This window comes from Oreochromis aureus, linkage group 5 (assembly GCF_013358895.1).
Source record: "Oreochromis aureus strain Israel breed Guangdong linkage group 5, ZZ_aureus, whole genome shotgun sequence".
Taxonomy (NCBI): Eukaryota; Metazoa; Chordata; class Actinopteri; order Cichliformes; family Cichlidae; genus Oreochromis; species Oreochromis aureus.
Window position 1 is genome coordinate 10,957,356 of NC_052946.1, and position 21,834 is coordinate 10,979,189.

A 21,834-nucleotide genomic window follows, 5' to 3' on the forward strand; every position below is an offset into this window, starting at 1 on the left:
TTTACCATTAGAGATCATGCAGACTTAAGGCCTTTTTGGACTGTCTTCACATCTTATGCTAAATCCAACTATATAGAGAGTAAATACTGTGCAATATTCCTGAGCTAACCCTTTGTTTTGTATATAAAATGGAAACTAGGTCTAGGGATTTATTTTAACATGTGTCAATAATAAGTTTACGACGACTTCTGAATATTGCTCAGGAATAGTTCTCCAGGCTTCTTGAAGGATATTCAAAGCACTTCCTTCAGTGTTTTCTGCTTTTTGTCAAGATCATCCCAAACTGCTTCAGTAATGTTTAGGTAGAGGTATGGGATCAGTGCCATGCTGGAAAATGAAGCTGTTGCCAATTAGACACTTTCCAGATAGTATTTCATGATATAGCAAAATCTCACGGTCCTTTTCTGTGTCCATAATTACATTTTGACAAGATCCTCAACACCATTGGCTGAATGACAGAGCCTCCACACTTTAAGCCCAACATAAAACAAGTCCACCAGAGCTTATCTTTACATTTTTGCATGCTGCTGAGTTGGCAAAAGTACAGACATTCTGTACTTAAGAAGTACAAATACTACTGTTAAAAATACTCCAGGAAAAGTTGAAGTATTCTTCTTCTTTATTCAAGTAAAAGTAAAAAAGTGCAGGCCCTGAAATGTATTCAGAGTAAGAAAATAAAAAGTAGGTTATATTTTTGTGGAAAGATAACTGAACCTTGTGATATATTAACATAATGATAAAATAATATCACAATATCAGTGTCACACGTTATATAATGACTGCACTCATGTACAGCTCACTCTTTCTGCACTCCCACATGGGGCAGCAGCTGAGGTGAGGTTTTTTTCTTGGGTCTCCTGAGTTCACTTATTATTTTAAGTTAATGAGGGACTTAAATCATACTTTAGTCCATGTGTGTCCTTCAATACTGATTATTCAAATAAAATGAGAAACCTGCAAATGATTGATGACTGTTCATTCTCATTCTGACCGGATGAGCCCATGATGGTAACAAGCTCCCGCTTCCTCTGAACCTCCTCCTCCTTAACACCACCTCTGCTGTAGTGCCATTTTTCTTGGAGCATTTCAAGTTGTTATATCCCAAATTAAGTCCATAGTAACTACATTAAGTACAGTACATAGTAACTACACAAAAAGTACAATAATCTACAAAGAAATTGAAAACACTTTTTTACAATTTTTTTTGCAGAAATTTCAGAGGTATATACCTCAAAACTGTAAATGCAAAAAAGTTGTGGTATCTTCATAATTTCATTTTTGAGATACACAAATTTTTAAAAACTGCAGTAAATACAAAAATTGTTATTACTGTGCAAAAAGAAAAACAGCATGTGCATGAAATTAATTATTTTCAAAAGAGCAATCAAAGTTCTAAGTATCCCAGGAACTACACAGAAAGTCACAAAGCCAAACATGACTTTCAATACCACCACCTTTGAAAGGTACTGGTTTTCGCAGGTAATGGCGAGACATGTAGCAGTCTGTGCTGACGTGATGATGTTTATTTCAATGTAGGAAGTGTTTCTGGATTATAATGGTTTTGTTGTTGTGTGTGCTTTTTATGCGATCTTTGCAAAGCCATTAGTGAAAGGAAACCGCGACCTGGGACAAGTTGAATCTATCATGTAAATAATCATATGCAAAAAAAAAGGCTAAAAAATATATAGACACTCACTGTTGTACCTCACTTCATACATTTTGACAATAATTTTTACAAAATTATTACAAAATTTTTCCCTTCATTACTCCATCAGACCTGTTGCCACAGACTTACAGTCTGGTTCATGTGTAATCTGGCATTCCTCAGCCTTTTCTAACCGTTTCCCTTTCTTAAGAATGGCTTCGTGACAGACACTCTTCCATTTAGACTATTTTGATGAGGCGTCGGTAAACAGAAGAAAACAAGAGGCAGATGCATCTCACAGGTCCTGTTTTAGATCTTTGTTAAATTTCTTTCCTATTACACCCTCCCCGCTGTATGCGTGTGTGGTGTGTTTGTTTGTGTGTTAACCACACCTTACCTTGCAAGAGTGGGATCCTTCTGGGATTCCCGCCCTCCTCTCTGGCACATCTGAAGCAATCAAAATTACCTGTAACTACTTATGCTGGGAGCAAACCTTTAGTCTTAGTCTGAGTGTTAAACTAACAATGTTCTGTGCGATAGAAATCTGTGTGTGAGAGAGAGAGAGTGGTGGACAGGGCTGGACTGGGACAAAAACTTGACCCAGGCATTGTTGGTCCAGGTGGCAAAATAAAAAAACTTAACCAGGCTGTTATAGGTGTTGTTATGCTGCACTGCAGTGCAACTAAGAACTAATCTGTGATAATTAAAAGCTACACTTTTGTTATTAGGAGTGGCTCATGGTCAAAGTAGCCAAAGTAGCTGCAGCCCTGACAGCTGACATGTCGGTGTGACAGTCTGCGGCAGAAGATTGTGTGCCATTTGTGGTGAAGACCCAAAAGCAGACGCAGCGAGACAAAACTAGATTCAAAATATGAACCGTTTATTTGTGGCTGATGCAAGATACAAAACAAAACGCAGAAAGAAACTAAAACTAAACTAACTAGAACTAAAACTGGGCAAACTAAATACTAGACACTAATTTCTGGTTTATGTTCTCTTGTCCATTAGGTTTCCTTTGTGCCTTTGTCTTCATCTCAGTGTGTTTCGCTCTCTCGCCCTCTGTGTGTCTTCGTTGTGTTAGTGTGTTTTGTCTCCTGAGTCCGTTTTGTTCCCATGTCTGTCTCTTCAACTCCATGTGGCAGACTAAGAGTCAAGCCCATGTGGCAGACAGGGCCTAACCCTAGGGGCGGGGAAGATTGACCAGTGACAGAGACGAGACTGTTCAGGAGGCCAGCCATATGACCAGCAGTGGAGACGTGGTCTGACTGGGAGCGGGACCAGCGATGGTGATGGAGAAGTTCTGGTGGCCGGCCGAGGTGTGTCTTGGCAGGTGGCTGGTGTTGCTGAGCGAGGCCCTCTGACCCAGTTAGAGCAGGCTAGGGCAGTCCAAGACCAGACAGTGTAGAGACCTCTGGCGGAGCGGGATGGGCTCCACTGAGTACTCAGTACTTAAGGTTTGACTCTTATCATCCACTGGAACACAAACTGGGTGTAATCAGGATGTTACAACACAAAGCAGACACCATCCCCACAGACACAGCGGCCAGGGAAGCAGAAGAACAGCACATCAGGAAGGTCCTGAGTAAATGTGGTTATCCCAGATGGACTTTTGTCAAAGCTGGGAAGGTGCCCAATGAAATCTCCAGCCAATCCAGGAGAGAAGGACAACTGCTGCCTAAGCAAAAACTCTTAGTGATCCCGTATGTGTCAGGAGTGTCGGAACAGTTGAGATGGATTTCTTCTAAACACCACGTCTCTGTGGCTTTTAAACCCCAAAACATGCTGCGCCAAAAATTGGTCCACCCCAAGGTCACCCGACACAAACAGAGTAATGTAGTGCATGCTCTTGAGTGCCAGGAGGATTGCCATGATGTATACATTGAGGAAACCAAACAACCTCTGGCTAAGCGAATGGCACAACACAGAAAAGCAAACTCATCAGGCCAGGACTCTGAAGTCTAAGGAGGAGTCAAGGAGGCACTTCCATGAAAAGGGAAGACCATCTCTGAATGGTCTTTACATTATCTGTGACTGCAGACAGTGCCATATCAGGAGCAGTTAATCCCCAATACTCTAATTTTGTACAAAAACATTGGTTAGAAACAAAAACTTTGACTTTGTCTTCCTTAGAAACTAAACTATTGGACGTCATAACTTGCCCAGAAGCAACAGGCACAACATTCAGGCTGGCTGTTAAGGAAACACAACTGAACTGACTGTTATTCAGTTCAGACATTTTCTTGTCAGTATTTGAATTTCCAAAGTCAGAGTCCAAACAAACATTGAGAACACTGGCTGGTTCAGAAACAAAAATACTCAGTCCTTGGCACAGCAACAGAAAGTCCAAACCTGTCTGTGGCCAATTCTGAAACAATTTTCACAACTTCAGTTTGGTGGGGCAAGACACAGACACTGAACTCTTACAGGGAACTGCAGTTTAGTATCATCCCGCCCCCCGCTTCAGGGATAGCTGACAGTTAGACATTGCGGTTACTCAGTACAGTGAAGGTAGAGGAAGGCCCGGCTGTGAAGAGATGTGATTGGACAATACAGTGTCGGTAATGAAAACGAACAGGCTGTTACACACCGGCCCATTAATTCACCCATTAGCCCGAAAGTGCATCAGGCCACCGGACAAATGCCCAGGACGGCAGATTACCAGTCCAGTCCTGGAGGTGGAGGAGATTCTGTTCCTGCTCACGTGTGACTAGAACTCAGAGTTCACTAACGTTAGTGATGGCCAAATGAAGCTTTCTGAAGGGCTGAAACTTGTACTGAAAAAAGGTTCGTTATTCAAAACTTGTAAACACAGTGCTCTTTGGTGGCATCTGGTGGCCAAAAGTATGAAGAGCAACTTGAATCTGCAAATTAAAATGAACTGCTTCATTGTGATTACCTACTCACGAGAGCTTTTTTTCTTTCTTTTTTGGGGGGTAGATACCAATAACATCTCGAGCTGATTTAATTTAGGTGAAAATCAGATAAAGGTCAAGGTCACACCAAATATAGAAATCAATAACAACTTACCCTCAATTTTCTACAGATTGTCTTCAAACTACACAACAACATACTAGGCCTTGACTGCCATTGTGACCTTCATTGTTAGCACCCGAGGTCCAAGTTGACCTTGGAAAAAAAGATTTCATAATTTTTTTTATTTTTTCAATATGATGTCCTACGATGTCACAATAATAACAGACTGTCATCATATTATAATAATAAAAGCAGGCTGACATCAGCATGTTGTATTAAAAAACATCATGAAACATCAAAGTTTGAGTATACGACGCCTTTCAGGGGAGTTGCATTCTCTGAGTGCTCTTGTTGTTCCAGTTATTGATATACTGTCCTACACTGTGTTAAAACTGTATACAATTTAATCACCTATCTGTGAGGTTGAATCAAAAAAACTATATGGAAGAGAGGGCCAGTAACTCTCACTCTTCGCTCTCACAGTCCACACCTCACTCAGGTGTTTACATCTGTGTTGCAGACAGAGATCTACTGAGGAGAGAGACAAAGCTGAATTCGGACTGTTCCCCTCCTCTGTCTTTGGGGCCATGGCTCAGCACTTGACTGTGATTAGAAGACCAGGCTGACCAACCTGTGCACCGGCTGGATTGACTACAAGAAAACCTCTGACTCACTGCCTCACTCTGGTCTAATGACCCAGACCAGAGTGAACGCTAAACCCAGTCTATCAATATAAGATCAAATCTGTGTCTCCAAATTTACAACACTGAATTCTTCAATGATGAGTCTGGAAACATCTCATACAGAATGTTTAATTAATCAATTACAAGACTCTTTTCTTAATATGTCAGGAATACTGAACATTTTACAAATGAGTATTGATATTTCCTGTTTGGTTGATATCCTTACTTTGAGCACTGTCTGATGCATGTAAAGATTATACCAGTGCACCTAACTGACTCCATGTGGGTTTTAAGACTTTTTTGTGTGAGCGGCAGAAGATTTCTTGCAAATCTCACAAAAGGTTTCCTTATAATAATATAGAAAAAGCTTACTCTTGTAAACTAACAGTAGATTTTGGGTAAAATTATCTAGTGTTCTTCCTGGTAGGTGCTGTCATAGGCAGTGAATATTAAAGGATTCCAGCTTATGCATATGCAACCTGGTTCCCAGAGTTCCCTGTATTGGAGAGGTTTTCCCTTCTGAATTCCTCATGAGTGGATGCTGTGAAATACAACGACAGGACAACAGGTTTTGTCATCATATTGCTTGAAAGGAATGCTTTCACAAATGTATGTGCTCCACAGAAGAATGACCTAGAGCCACGCCTCCACTGAGACCAGGTCTGATGGGGCACTGGTGAACAGATGGATGAAATCAAATCCTGTGTTGGGCCACTGCTGGATTTTTTTCCCCCATATTTCTTCAGGACATGACTTTTTGATACTGTTCATCTGCTGTAGATAGAGTTTTAGGCCTGCCACTTCATTTTTCCTCCAGTTTTCTGTTTTTTGTAACGAACACATTGCACATATTTTTAAGACATACAAAATTTGGGAATGTCAAAATACAATTTTATGTCTGTAAAACTGTTAAGTTTGACATTTTTCATAGGAAATTTTTCATGGAAACAAAGTGTCTAAAGATATGATTTAAAATTGGTTCTCTGCTGAGTTGTCTGTTATTTGTAGGCACGACATTCATCTGAAAATGTTCTATTACAAGGACTGGACTGAAAATGGGTGAAAAAATAAATGAATAAACCAATGTCCAAAGAAAAACAACAACAAAAAAAAAAAGAATATGAGTGGTGGCTCGAGACTTTTGCACAAAATTTTAGGCCCACGAAGCGAAACAACCAGACGGAAGCACTGTTTGATTCTACAAGCACACAAAAGTTTTTTCTCTCTTCCTTTATTGTTAAAACAATTAATTTGTTGTGAGAGGACAAAGGTTTGATTTCAATACCAGAACTTTAAAAAACACTCCCCCCCCCCAAAACCCTGAAACAATCTTTTACCAAATGAACACAGGTCATACTTTATCCAAATATTTCTGTTTCAGTTATTGCTTTACTTCCCTGCTTTGTGTTAATACTGTACAAATTTAATCAGCCATCTGTGAGGTTAAAAAAAAAAAAAAGTCTCCATCCTTACAGTTAATAGTCCCAACCACCCTAAGCTTAATTGATCAAACAGGAAGGTTGTAAATAGTGATCAAAGATAGTTATATGGAAGAAAGACCCAGACATCTGTTTCAATAACTCTCAAGTCAAAGTCCGCTCTTCACTCAGGTGTTAACATCTGTGTTGCAGGCAGAGATCTACTGAGGAGAGGGTGTAATCTATGAAGACGAAGCTGAATTCGGACTTTTCCCCTCCTCTGTCTTTGGGGACATGGCTCTGCGCTTGACTGTGTTGGTGTGTGTTTCCTCGCTGTCTGACCCAACCACAGGAGTGTCTTCTCCGTTGACATTCATGGTCTGGCTGTCAGAGGAAGAATTTGAAGATGTGGAGGACATGCGGGACTTGCCGTCAAGACTTTCAAGGACATGTCGAAACAGTCCATTACTGATGGCTTCCTCATTGTGGTTGTTATTTCCTAGGACGTCAGAGAAAAACACTGTTAGCGATACAGCTGTGCCGCTGTGCATTTTTTAAGGTTCTGTTGTTTACCTGGCAGCGGGGAAGTCAGCATTCCTTCTTCTCCTACGGAACTGAAAAAGACATCTAAACCCTCCTGGTCAGAGATGTCAATCAGCTCCATTTGATCCAACAAGTCCACATTCACCTCCATGGAAGAGATGCTGCCAATAGGAGCTGCAATAAGAAGAGAAACAACAGTATGATAATACTATTGTGCATTTATATGGCACGTGTTCATGCATAAACACCAACAGTTCAACTCACGTCTTCTGTAATCTTTGATACAAAGGTGTGCCGAGGAAAGGTAGACGTCCACATCGTGCTGGAAGACTTCCTCAAAGAAACGCTGTCTCTCTCTCAGCTTGAGCTGCTGTGCTGCATCCACATCTGGGAGCCTCTGACTGCGCTCGCTCTCCGCTGGCAATCACAAGAGAAGAAGAGCAACTCAGACACCAGCTCAGCTGAAGTTTTCACCGCATCCCTGGATTTATAGAGCGCTTTTCTACTCTTCCAGAGCACTCAAAGCACTTTATACAACACGCCCATTCATACAAGCACTATTTCTATGCAGAAGTGCTTTCTATCTAACATTCACACACATTCATACTTCAGTGGATGACTCAGAGAGCAACATGCGGTTAGCATCTTGCCCAAAGATATTTGGCACGCAGACTCAAACCACCAACCTTACAATTAGTAGACCTGCTCCACCTCCTGAGCTACAGCCACCTGTCATTTGGAGGCTGGGCCAGGTGAGGCCTCCACCACAGCAGGGTGGAGTTCACAAACTAGTTCTTTCACTCTGAAGGTGCATGCGGTAGTCAGTAAGACCATCTCAAGCTAAGGATTGTTTAGCTTGAGAGCCATTATACATATACTCAGGGGTCAATGTTGGTAGCCAGTAGGGGGAGACATTAATCCACATGTGAACTGTGAAGCAGAAGGATTTCTGTCTTTCAACTTTCAATAGTTAGATTATCTGTTACAAAGATACAAGAAACCCCAATGAAAGTAAAACTATACAATAAAAAAAACTATACAATTAATTTGTGCTGATTGGAAAGGGAAGAAATTAGCAGAATTTTGCATTGCCTCCCGTATTAGATTTTATGTCTCAGATTACACACCTTAATTCTATGATTCATTCATGAAAATGAAGAAATTAGGAATGTGAAACTAGTATGAATGTTGTTTATAAGGAAAGAATGATGAAAAATAGATTTCCCATATATAATCCGTATAATGTTTGTAGTTCTGTTTTAAGTTAACGGTGCAAGAACAACACCAGTTTAAGCTTTGTGCTTCACCATGTTTCTTGATCACACAGTCACTTAAAGGTGGCAGAGCTGCTGTACATGTGGAGAGGCCTGGGATCAAACAGTCAACATACTCTGAGCCACAAGTGCAATACTCAAACATGTCTCATTTGAATAAAGATGTGCTTTTTATACACTATTTTAAGCATACTAACTGTATTTACTTTAGCAGAAACTACGCTTTATTTATGTTCTTTTAGATGAATCGCATATTACAGCCAAACGATAATCTAAAAGTACAGCAAACTATATTTAATGTTTAATGCAGTGATTCATATCATTTTATCAGTTTCTGTTATTAAAAAAAATAAATAAATCAAAGTGGCATCCCTACTCTTTGATCAAACTAAGTTTAAAAGTAAGCTGTGGAACATTTGAAATCCTTTTATCAACTTTGACTAGTAAACATCAAGTTAATAAATGTAAGCAGAAGCCCTTAAATAGCTTAAGTTTATCATCATAGGCATAAAATAAAACACCAACCTGATGTAATGTTAAAGTGATTGTTACTATAGCTATCTATTTCTCTATAAAGATCTATATAAAGAGTTTTTAGTGTTTTTAGTATGTAATATATCTAAAGTCCAAGATATTAATGAATATATTTGGCTTTTGGATAATTCCATTAACACACTGCTTTAGATTTTCCTGGAAATCCCAAATCAGTCTTCTAACAGCCACACCGTTCCAGCCCATTACTAAAGCAGTAAAGATTGCTATGCAAAGGGAAGCTGCCAGGAGGAGGAGGGGAGAAAACCCTGGAAGGAAAGAAGGAAGGAAGGAAGGAAGGAAGGAAGGAAGGAAGGAATGAAGGAATAGTGTAAGTATCAGAGCACATGACTTCGAAGGAAAAACTATATTTAAAAAAAAAAACACAAAAAAAAAAAAAAAAAACCCAGCTAAAATGAGCGTGTAGAGGCGTGTAGATATCTTGGTTGTGTCTAAGTAATCTATCACTAAATTCAACAGAAAAACAGACCAAAAATGTTCAATGCTTAGTAAAGACTCGACTGGATTCGCGATTCCTTGTAAGCTTTTACTGTGTAACTGAGTAGACGTTACATGCAAGCAGCTTGACTCCAGGGATGGAGACCCAGTACTGTGTTAGACATTTTTTACTGTGTGCATGCGCAGTGCGCCATTTGCTTAGAACCGGTATTGGAAACCCCCATTATTCAACAACACTAGTCAGATGTTCTACAAAAAACAAAGCAAAAAAAAATGCAGAGGCAATTAAGATGAAAGTCATTTAGCATTTCTAAACACCAGGAAACAAGAGCTGGATGAGACGATGGACACCGGTCACATGTTTGGATAATAAATATGCATTTGGAGCCAGCAGAAGACAGGAAACTGAGGGGAACATTTCACCTGGCCACAGATACTTATGAGATTGTTACTTCTTTTCCTCCTTCTACTAGACTCAGAGAGAAAAGCTGAAAGCATGTGTTCTACATGTCATCACTTACTCTCAGTGTGCACACAGTATGTTGTAGTCATTAGAGCAGTGTGTGAATTTTGAGGAGCTCTTACAACCTGCAGGCAGGGATTGAGCTAATTGGATGAGGCTTTCAAGCCATGTCCAAACTGGAAGTAATGTGAAGATTATCTGGTCTTTGTTGAGATCAGCAGTCACAGCAGCTCTATAAATACACCAGCAAGTGATGGAGAACAGAAAGACAATGTTCTCAGGATGTTTACCAGGAAAAGGGGGGGGAAATCTCTTTCTCTGGCAATGTGAGGAGACTATCTTTGCCACAAACCCTCTTTATGTCCTCATTATGAACTATAAAGACTTGTTGCATAATCACTTTAAATCCCCAAACTGCAGCGCAAGCCTAAAAGCAGCAACAGGTTGCCTTCTTTGGAGCGCTGTCTCAGCGCAGTGCTCCCCATGAGTCAGGTCTGTGGTGGCGGAACGACACGAGCCTGTCACTGCGGCTCGTCTCTGGCCCTCTTTGACAGAGTCCCTCCTGGGTACAGTGGCCGGGCTTGGCTTTGGGATCAGACAGGCAGACAGCTTTGGAGGGAAAACAGGAAGAAGGCCATTCAAACCCCAGAGTGATGCTGACAGCACCTAAGGTATGTTGGTGTAGACACCGAACCCAGAAATAAAGAAAGGACTCCACAGCCTGAAAAAAATTTCTAAACAAACTGGCAACAGAAAGCTAACAATATCCTACATTAGCACAGGTGTTTGGAACGAGCATTCATCTTATTTTTATTTTTACATCAAGAGATCAGTTACATTTTTATGCCTTATTAATGTTTTTCAGAAGGTCAGAATTTGTTCAAACATCCAAAACCCCACTGACCAAGAGCCTGACGGGAGAAGGAGAACCCAATGATGATCATTTTCTTAAACTTTGGAAAGTTCATCCAGGGCCAGTAAACAATTATAATGATCATTCTGGTGATCCGCAACCCTGAACTGGACAGGTGAAAAAGGATGTATGGGCATTATTAATAGTATTAATTTTATTATAGTTAGTACAACTGGTACAGACACGACACCTCTTTCCTGAAGTCTTTCAAAACTTTTTTTTTTTACATTGGTGCATCAGTCACTCTTGCAGCGTTTTGCCTTTCCAGCATTTCTGTCTTCATAGAGACGTTTGAGGTCGTGGGTCTGTGATGCTCTCTTCGCACTGCACTGTTGCACAATCAGGAATGCCTTTGTCCTCAGAGCCTTAAGGAAAGCAAAGCGAGCTGAGCTGACAAAGCAAGATGTCAGTCACAATTAGGCACTGCTTGTCTGATATGTGTGTTTAGATAAAAAGAGACCCTTATTTAATGTGACCGGCTGAGGACATCATGTGGGATGAAACACTCGATTTGTGCTGGCTGAACGATAATCCTTTTTCTGTTAAAATGAGAGCTTACAGAAAATAAACAGCATTTTTGGAGGCTGGGACAAAATTTCACTTTCCAGGACAGGCAACAGGTTTAAGCAAACTGCCTAATCCTGGAGTTTCTTTTTTCCTACTCTGTTAAGCACTGATTGATCACAGCATTGATTGTTTCTACTTAAAGGCTGAGGCACATGGAAAGCTAAAGGTTAGCTACAGATGTATATCCTCACATTGATTTTGCTTCACTCCTCCTGGTTCTTTTTCCTGCTGGGTAACCTTGATAAGTGGGCTTCAGTAGCCGCAGATGACCTAGTGACCTCTGCAAATACTCACACAGGGAAATCCTCAAAAGAAAACCATGGCCATGGTGTGGTTACATGTAAAGTCTGATTCTTCCACTCCGCAAGCCAAAGTATTTAGTTTCATACGCTGGAGGAAATAATTATTTGTTCTCTAATTTTTATGGTAGTTTTATTTTAATGGAGAGAGACAGAATATCAACATAAACATTTAGGGGAAAAAAGAGAAAGAAACCAAAACACATTATATAACAGCTATAAATTGATTTGCATGGCATCAAGTGAAATACGTATTTAGAGCCACACCCTTTACAGAAACTCTCCAAATTCTTTCAGTTTCTTGGCTGCAGCCTAGAAACTCAAAGCTTCAGCTCCCTCCACAGATTTTCTACAGGACTGAGGTTTGAAGACTGGCTAGACCACTATATGACCTTAATGTGATTCTTCTTTAGCCATTGTTAGCTTGGTGGATCGCTGTCATGCTGAAAGGCCCATCCACGACCCATCTTCAGTGTTCTAGCTGAGAGAAAGAGGTTCTTATCCAAGATTTTATAGCAGGTGGCTGCATCCATCGGCCCCTCAATACGGTGAAGTTGTCTTGTACCCTTATTAGAAAAACAGCCCCAGAGCATAATGTTCCCACTTCATGCAAACATGTTCTCTTCATGCAAACACAGCAAGTCGAGATCATTAACAAGCTCCTGTAGTTTTGATCCACCACCTTCCTCATGAATATGATCACCCTATCTGGTAAGATCTTGCATAGACCAAGTATGCTTGATGGTGATTTTCAAATGATCTCGCCACCAGTTGTCACCAAATTTAAAGACCGTTCATTTCTTCGCAAATGAAGAAACGTACAAATTCAGCACGGGATCAATTAATTATTTCTCCCTCTGTACCACAATATGTTTGAAGTTCCTGCTGCTGAATGAGGCAACATGCATTAAACTGTCATTTATTTCCTTTTCTCATCCTTCATTGGCATTTCTGATTTTTTTCTGCCTATTTTTATCTCTTCTTTGCTCCTTCTTCCTATCTTACTGTATGACTTTTAAAAATTCCTGTTCCATCTCAATTTCTCTCTTTAAGCGATACTATTACTTTAAGCATTCTCTTCAATTTTCCTTTCTCCATCTTTGTCCAGTATACCATTCTTTCTGTTTCTCTCCCCTCTGTCCTTCCAGTCACCCCCCTCCTTCCTTCCTGTCAGTGCCCTGGGACTTGAGGAAGAAAAGGTCATAGACCAGGGCTCAAGACCAGCTGGGCATGCAGAATGACTGGAACAGACAGAAGGACGAAGAAAGAGAGAGCATGCTGGACATGTCCGTGTACTGCTCTGGCTTCCCACATAAACACAAACTCAGATCCTCCGCTCAGGCAGCAGTGGGAGAAAGAGCCCATTCAAATTCAGACAAAAGCAGCAATGTAAGAGAATGGGGCGGGCCTGCACTCCTTAGACATGATTCCACTTACAGGAAATCACTTTAGGAATTAGGCTAATTCATCTTATAAAGCCAATGAAAAACTGTCATCAGAATGCTAGGAAGAAAAGATGTAACTGTAAGGACTCAAGAGCCAGCATAAAGATTTGTTAGACTTCCGAGAAAAAAAAAACGTGTTATAATATCCTAATGAGGCAGACTCAACAAAAGACATCCAGCAGATATTCATTCTAGAGTACGCTCTACTTTGTTCTACTCAAACTGAACAAAACAGGGCACTATGCGAGTGCATAAATGCATAAAGAAAAAAGAAAATCGGGTCAATCTTTGTATCTATTTAGCATCTGCATGTCACGTGCCTCGTTCCCCCGTGATGTTCTCAAGGACAGGACTTTGTAATGGCAGTTTACTGCACAAATAGTAGAGGCAACACATTGATCTGGAGGCTAAATGAAGGGATAGGAGGGTTCGCTGTCACCTGGAGGCTGCCATTAGCCCATCACTGTTCTAAATGAAAATGTGAGCTCACAGGCAGGGGAAGGTCAGAGCAGAACAGAGCAGAGGAAAAAGGCCTCCCGAGACAATCCGGTTGTAAGAGCAGCACGAGCTACAACTTTTCAGTAAACAGCAGCTAAACAGAAATCAGGAGAGAACCACAATTTCCTCTTCTGTTTTGATTATAGAGCACTTTGCCAAACACTTGGGTTGATTCCATTCAGCCAAGCCGGGGCTTTTTTTCTGAGAAGTGTTTTCCTTTTACAAACAGCTGATATTATTGCCATTTAAATGGCTCTAGCGGTGGTACCTACCCTCAGCCCTCTGGCTCCTTAAATAAAAGTAGCAGACTGCAGTAGAAAAGCAAAAGAATTCAAATAACAGCTCTTGGCTCCGTTTCTGCCTCCCTCAAACACACTGTGCAATTGTAGTTTATCTAACGAATGAGAGGGGTGACGACCATCTACTTCTAAACCTTAGGACAGACGTGAGGTAACACTTGTTTGGTCTGAGGCTACAGTGAAAAGACTGCCTGCCCTTTCCACCCAGACACACTTTAGCTTATCAGAGAAGAGAGATTTTATTTCACATGGACCGGTTCCCGACTGCGACAGGAGAGAAAGAGCGAGGGAGCAGAAGCAGAGGATGTAAACACATAAAGGAGGCAGAAAGCGAGAGGGAGAAAAGGTCAGGGAGGCTGAAAGGCTAAAACTGAGAAGTGGGCTGTCTAAAGAAAAATGTGTTATATGATTGGACAAGGTAGATAAAAGTAAGTTAAAGCAAGAGTTTGGTTTGTAGAGATGAAGAGACAGGAAGTAATAGCTGGGCTCATTAGTTGTTATTTTTACGGATAGTCTCTTCCGACAGAGCAGTAATCTTAACAGTATCAGTGGGTTGTTCACAGTGCAGAGCTGGTCATTAGTGGATCAGTGTCTGTGGTAATTAATGGTGACTCAGTGGCTGGCTACAGGTAGTGGGAGCAGAGAAGCAGTCTGAAATTACAGCACAAGTATACAACTAATATTAAAAACATCTCGTTGTGCTTCTTCTTATCCTGATCAGAGCATACTGGTGGTCCCTGCGAAGTTTGAATCGCTGCAGTTTATGAAAACGTTGCACTGTCCTTCCAAAAGTGCCTTGAACTGAAGTGGAACAACAACAGCACGGAGGCTGTGCAGTGTCTGTTTTACCTCTCAAATTATTTTGGGTTTCTCGCACTCTGTTTTCTTTTTACACCTACAAGAAAGTGACATTTATTAGACTCCAGTTGCAAGAGCAGTGAATTATTTATAACTGTTGTTGTGTGTTTGCATGTCTGCTGGGTGCATGAGTGTCTTCATCCCAGGACAAAGCAGTGTCCAGCACCATCCACCAACAATGACATCAGTGTTAACCCTCTCCTTCCTTCCCCTTTTTTGTAAACCCACAATAGGACTGTTTGTAGGTCAGCGTCCTGACCCACTGCCCTCCATACGTCCACCAGCAGACTGCCGTGAGTTCTGATCGACACAATGGGCTTCAGCGGATGACAAAGTACCGATGTACCCAGAACATTTACAGATCCTCTTATTCAAAATCACTCTTGATGAACAACACAGTGTTCAATTACTTAAGCCAACCAGTCAATATTGCACAAATCTCTGTTGAGTGCAGCGGCAAATTACACGGTCTTACACTGAAGTAAACAGTATTAATGAGTTTGTTCCGCTTGTTAGAGGCAAAGTGTATGTAGAGTGACTGTCAACAGCCTGAATCCGGGCACGGCGACATAGCTGAGCTCAGAAAACAGACTTTTTTTTTAAATCTGATAATTAAATCTGTAGGCACGCTCAGAAATATTTTGGGTGCATCATCATCCTGACAGAAATACAGAGAAAAACTCTTTTTCTGTCTTTATCAAAACAGAGCGACGTTTCTTGTTTCAGTCACCTTAACACTTCTCTCTTTTCTTCTTGTAAAGTCTCACCGCCTCTCCTCATTTTTGTGAGGAAGGTTAGAAGCAATTTTCATCTCAGCCGGGAGAATTGTAAGAATGTTTGGCTAAACCAAACAGTCTCTCAGACACGGCTCGTCTGTTTGTTGAGACTCAGACAGGGTGGCCTGCGGTTTCTGTATAAACTATGAAAAAAGTCAGTGCAGCGTTATCTTGATGTACTGAGCACCAACTGATGTACGGATCCAATCATTGCCTTTTTTGCACACTTGCTAAAGAATTCATGCAAGTTTTCTCACTATTTTAGTATTTAAACTTTAACCATTTGCAGACAAAAGCTGCAGAAAAGGCCACAAGTGCTGATTTACATCATGTAGACTTTTGGCTCCTTTATCTGCAGCCTGGAAAGGAAACAGCTTTAGAGAGATTTCCTGGTATACTGCACTTCAACCAAGCCGTGGGTAACATCTCCCACCAGCTTTGGGAAATCTTACCCAGGACATGGAAAGAACCAGACACTCATCTCACAGAAGTGACAGGCTGAAAACCATTGCCATACAGAACCACTGACACTGACTGAGGGCGCATGTTGGGAGCCAAATATTTTTAAATAGGTCTAATCTATAGTTGCATAGTATTATTTAAGAAATGGGACTTGAAGAGCTCAAAGCGATATCACACTTGAGGTCTTCTGTTGTCCTTACTCTCAGCACCACTCTGATTATCTTCGGCATGAGGCCGAACACCAACACTTACAGCTCTACTGATGCTCACTAATGCCGATAATTAATCAGCAAATCACATGACAGAAAGTCAAAGCATTTAGACGTACGGACATGGTGAGGAGGATCTGCTCAAGTTTAAGCAACAGACTGGGAAGGAAAGGTGATTCAAGCTACTTTGAATATGGTTACGAGATATACGAGATAGGCTTGTCTGACTGCTTCAAAAACGGCTGGGATTTTACAGAGCATATTCCAAAAAGGAAAAATCATCGTTAGAACTGACGCTGCCTGATGGCAATTTTGTGGTTTGGTGGAATGGGAGAAACACCTCACAGAGGTGCCGTCCTATTGTGCCTTTCCTTTTTATATATCAATGACTAAGTCCAATATTCACAGTGTTTTTGCTCTGTATTTGGAGTCCACCACCATAATTTAGTGATCAACACACACTTAACATGTGAAAGATCCCGTGTTTGAGACCAGGAGGAGGTACAAATCCCCGAGGGGGTTGCATCGGAAAGACCATCTGGTGTAAAAATCTGCCAAATCAAAACATGTGGCTCCATCGGCCCCTTGTGAATAGGGGAGAAAAAAGAAAAGAAGCAATCTGGAATCCACCACCTATCAGAGGAAATATCTCATTCTTTAGATGCTAAAATCTTAGCTGACATCCAGTAGCAAATGTTGTCATTTGAGGCAGAGGAGTTAGCAAACAGTCAGTGTTTAAAGCTAGGATTAGGGCTGAATGATTCATTTATTTTATGCTGTGGTTCTTAATTTATGGATTAATCAGTAAAATGTCAGAAAACTACAAAAACATGGCCATTACACAGTAAACCATTAGGGAAATATTCAAACTCACAGTTTTGGTATGGTAACCAGTCTGGTTTGGCAAACAGGAACAAACTGAACAGGAGTGTCAGAACGGCCGGAAAAATCACTGGTCGACAACAAACTTTGTTAGATACACTGTATCATCATGCCATCTTAAGGAAAGCTCAGTCTTTGTTGCTGACCGAAAACACCCCCTTTATTTTTTAACTAATGTCATCAGGATGACGTACAGGATGCCTCTCGCTAGCAAAAAGGTGCACAAAGGATCATGTGTGCCAAAAGCAATTAATACTGTATACTGAATAATGGGATGCTGTAATGTTTTCTATAGTTGTACATCAGTTTTATACATGGATATGTAAGAATGTGGGCTGATAACTACTAATAACTAGCTAGGATAATCTAACCAGTGGACCTGGGGGCTGAACCAAAGCAGTGATGTGAATGTCACTTTCTCTGTGAACCATCTCATACCATAAAAGGTCATCAGATCCACTTTACTTTTTCTTTTGGTGTGAATTTGTTTCCTCTCAGTGACAAACTGTTGCTGTCTGAGTGGCTCTGAACCCTGGAGGGATACACAAAATGCTGTTGAGCTGAAAAGTAAGGAGATGGATTTGTTGGAGAACTAATTAACGGAGCTGGTCTGTATCCTCAGGGCTACAGGGCTTACGCTAAATTAATGGGAACCGTTCAGACATCCGTGTTTTGTATAATCACGCGCTAACACTCAAAAACATTCAATTAGCTTAAAGCACCGACATGCCAAGAAGCATTGTTTGCAGCAGAATAATCAGTGTATTCGCAACATGAGAGCTCTTCTCACATTAGTGAGCAATGAGTCTTGTTTGAGAATAATAACACGGTATTACGAGTGCCTTGCTTTGTAGTGTCCGAATCTTGAAAAAAGGAAACGCTCTTATTGGTGCATTAGCCTCGATTTATCAGTGTGATCCAGACTTAAGCAATAATTAAACCAAACTCAAGTCAGTCTGGTCCCAATGACCTACGAGAGCAGCCAGCAGAAAGTTATTATAAAACCCATTTATGTGGACATAGATTCTGAAGTGTGAAATAAGGTGATTCTAGGGCCACAGCTATAAAGTGTGTCAGTGAGTTCTGCTACTACACTGGAATAGACTGAGAGCATTTCCCTATAGACTCACCAGCTGGTCATTATGAAACGCTATCACAGAGATGTGCAAACATGTCCCAATCATTAAATCCTGCAAATTACATCACAGTTAGCAGGTTAGCATCCCCAGCCATATACGTGATATTCAACAGTGCTCTCATACATAAACATTTAATTGTAGCTGTCATTTTTTTTCTGTATAATAGAGGTTGTTCAGTGTAGTGCCACTTGTTTCCCTTCTAGCTTAGATGCTAAGCTCCATTAGAGAGCAGGGCAGCAAAGCAGAGACAGGTGTGTGTGCTGTATGAATCCCTCAGAGAGTAAACAATTAATGAAACACGCAGTACATGGTAAGGATTTCGTTTTTACACATCTAATTTGCTTATTAAAGAGCATCAACCTCCTCCATCTTATCTGGGTCGGGCCCAAGGGGACCGAGCTATGAAACAGAGTATAGAAACCTTCCTTTTTCAGCCTCCACATTTCTGTCTGCAGCATGCTCTCAACAGCTGGTCAATCCCTCACTTCACAGCACAACCAGCCCTCACTGGCACATTACCACAAAAAAAAGAAAAAAAAAGAAAAGTAAAATCAGAACGTGATAAAACGGGGCTGGGCCAGAGCAACAGATGGGAGACGTCTTCTCTGGAGTTACGGCCCTGATCCTTTTTAGCCTCGTGAAATCACTGATCTCTTTGGGACTAATTCAATTTCGGATCCTATCTGGGTTGGTGTGTCCGCGGAACAAGCTGCAGACTCTGTTGCAGTGAGTCAACTCTGATGAGATCTGCAGGCGCAATCCCATTAGAAATAAGAGATCTTTGTCTGGGGCTGTGTGGTGGCCCCAATCCAAGGCTGCCTCAGTGTGTGTGTGTGTGTGTGTGTGTGTGTGTGTGTGTGACCTATTCATTTGGTATTAGTGGACCATTACTCAGGGTGATGATTCAACATTCCTGACTGATTTTTGGCTGGCACAGCACTTGGACAAGTCACTTCGGACAGCATCACAACAGCAGCTACTTAACTCATAGCCAGACCTATCCCACAAGCTTTCCCATTATATCTGACACACACACACACACACACACACACACACACACACACACACACACACACACACACACACACACACACTATGGCAACAGAGCTCTAAATCAATTTACGATGATACCTTAATTTCTTATTTACAAATCTAGATTAAAAGATGGACTTTTAAAGACCTCGCTGCACATCACACAACCAAAGAATGAGAGCAAAGCACAAGAGACAAGCAAGCCTACCAAATATGGAGAGGAACCCTTTTCTCTCTTATGCCCTGCATTTTTGTATCTAAAAATAAAAAACCGTGTTACTGGAGCAAACCTATGGTCAAAATATTACCACCTGACCTGAAAGCTGAGGTTCTGCAAAGAATAAGAGAATAAATAATAAAACCACTTACAGGGTAGGCGTTTGTTGTGCAGGTTGGCTGACGAGGAGCTCATGTTAACTGGAAAGTTGTCAGAAACAGGTTCAGGCGCTGAGGATGACGGGTATGCGGCGGCTGGTCAGCCCTGTGAGAGTTCAGCACAGAGCCAGGGAAGCATCTCCCACCTCTCCAGTTCTCACTCAGACTGCTCCGAAGTGACTGATGCGGGACTGCTGCCACCCTGCCGCTCGCTTCCTCCTTCCTCCCTCAGTGGACTCTGAGAACCACTTGGAGGAGATCAAGACAGCGGCTTTGTTAGGACGGCCAGCTGACCAATGACAGGGCGGAGGGAGGAGCTGGCAGAGACGGAGAGAGCAAGGAGGCTTATTGAGAAGCGGGAAGGAGGGATTTTTATGTAACGGAGTGGAAAATACCGAGGAGAGACAGGCACATGCCTTTTGTTATTTTTGGTCCTCTTACACCCCCTCCCTCCCCCTCGCCTCCTCCCTGTCTGCCTCTTGTTCCCTGTCTCGCTTTTATTTTATTTTATTTATTTATTTAAACCTGACTGCTTCACCTTGAGAGTCAGAGGGAGAGTTACAAAAAGTTCTTTAATAACTGTTTTTATGGACAAATTCAACGCTTTCTCTATCAGTAATACTTTTTAAACTTAATAATAATGATAATTATGAGGATGATAATAATAAAAAGAAGAATGGTGATGATAATAACAGTAATGGTAGTTGATGGGAAAGTGTGAAAAGGGAGTAGGGGGAATATTTATAATAATAATCATTATTATTATTATTATCAATAGTTTTCAAGTGGCAAAAAAGGACAGGTAGCAGTGTGAGAGAAAACCATCACTCAGCACTATATCTGATCGTTTGTGTGTCCTGAGCACCATCTAGTGGCCAAGAGGCGTCAGTTCCATGTTCTCTAAGCAGGACTTGCTGATTATACAATATTTGCATGCAGAGGCTTCAAGCAGCATTACATCACTGCCTCTCTCTCTCCCCCTCTCTCTCTCTTTTTTTTTTCCAAAACACAGCATCGCACTTGAGAGTGGCTTTTAAAGAGTGTCTGGTTTCAGATGCAAGCAGGAAAAGATACTGATGTGAGTCATTGCAAGAATCTGTACAAGAATCAGCACAATGGAAGCTAACTTGCTGATCATCCACAAAAAGCAAACAAACAAACGAGAACATTATCAAAAGAAAAAAATATATAAACATATGTCTGATCTGCATACGTAGATAACAAATAGATATATTTAAACAAAAAAAGATGTTGTAGTCATGTGTGAATCGTGCAAAGGCATGACATTTGTGAAAACTGCAAACCTCTAACTCCCTGTGCACAAGCATGGAAACTTTCACTACTGAAAGTCACACTTGGTGTCTGTGCCAAGCACCAAACTGAAACTGTAAATACAAGCTGTAGATGTAGCAGTTGGGAAGTAGTGGGAGTCATTGGCGATTTCTATCAATAAAAACATTTCTTTTCTAAATGTCAGTGGTTGTGGTGGTTTAGCCTGAATAAGCTGGTTGTGGCAAAGGTATGCAATGCAATCACTTAACATGCTGTGAACTTTGTCTTTGTGTGTGCGTATGTGCGTACACCAGTGGATTACAAAAAAAAAAAAGAAGAAAAAAAAATCAAAAGAGAGGCAGATACAGAAAGCGAGAGTGGGCAGAGGAAGCATGATGTGACTCAAAGTAAGAAATCCTCTTCACCACAAACTGAATTACGCGTAGGCTTTCCCATGACTGGGGGTTCACCTGCTGAGGCCCTGCAAAAAAATAAAATACAATCAGTAGCTGGGACCCAGGCTGCTGTGTTGCTGAGGCAGCCCTACATCAAAAGCCGTGTCCTCTTTCTTGTGTTTTAAAGTCAGATGAAAAAGCAGAATGTTTCCCACACGACAACCAAATGTTATGATATTTTTTTCCAGAGGGTTAGCATGTGTGCTTAAGGCTGAATCTCTGAATACTTAAGATAAAAAAAGAACAGGAAGTGAGAAACAGGAAGAATTAACAGCAAGGCAAGGCTTTGTGTTCTCAGATTTCTGTTTTGTGGGCTCTTTTTTGTCGTATTTGCCTGTGCGTGCATGTGTGTGCGTGTGTGTGA

At 41.2% G+C, this 21,834-nt stretch overlaps 1 protein-coding gene across 1 annotated transcript; it reads right to left on the reverse strand.

The window, feature by feature from the left end:
• Positions 1-6,487: 6,487 nt before the first annotated feature.
• On the reverse strand, positions 6,488-20,005 carry si:ch211-253b8.5 (dysbindin). Its single transcript, XM_031748586.2, has 4 exons — positions 19,738-20,005; positions 7,527-7,679; positions 7,293-7,436; positions 6,488-7,218 (listed from the first exon to the last, which is right to left on the reverse strand). Exons 1-4 carry the CDS (start codon positions 19,778-19,780, stop codon positions 6,962-6,964), a joined length of 597 nt encoding a protein of 198 aa, XP_031604446.1. The 5' UTR covers positions 19,781-20,005; the 3' UTR covers positions 6,488-6,961.
• Between the last annotated feature and the right edge of the window lie 1,829 nt (positions 20,006-21,834).

Bases quoted from the DNA above. Each gene is read 5' to 3' on its own strand.
- si:ch211-253b8.5 (XM_031748586.2), bottom strand. From the start codon at position 19,780: ATGAGCTCCTCGTCAGCCAACCTGCACAACAAACGCCTACCCT. The intron at 7,680-19,737 runs GTAAGTGGTTTT...TGTGATTGCCAG, and splicing joins GCACAACAAACGCCTACCCT to CGGAGAGCGAGCGCAGTCAG. The intron at 7,219-7,292 runs GTAAACAACAGA...CTGACGTCCTAG, and splicing joins GCTGACTTCCCCGCTGCCAG to GAAATAACAACCACAATGAG.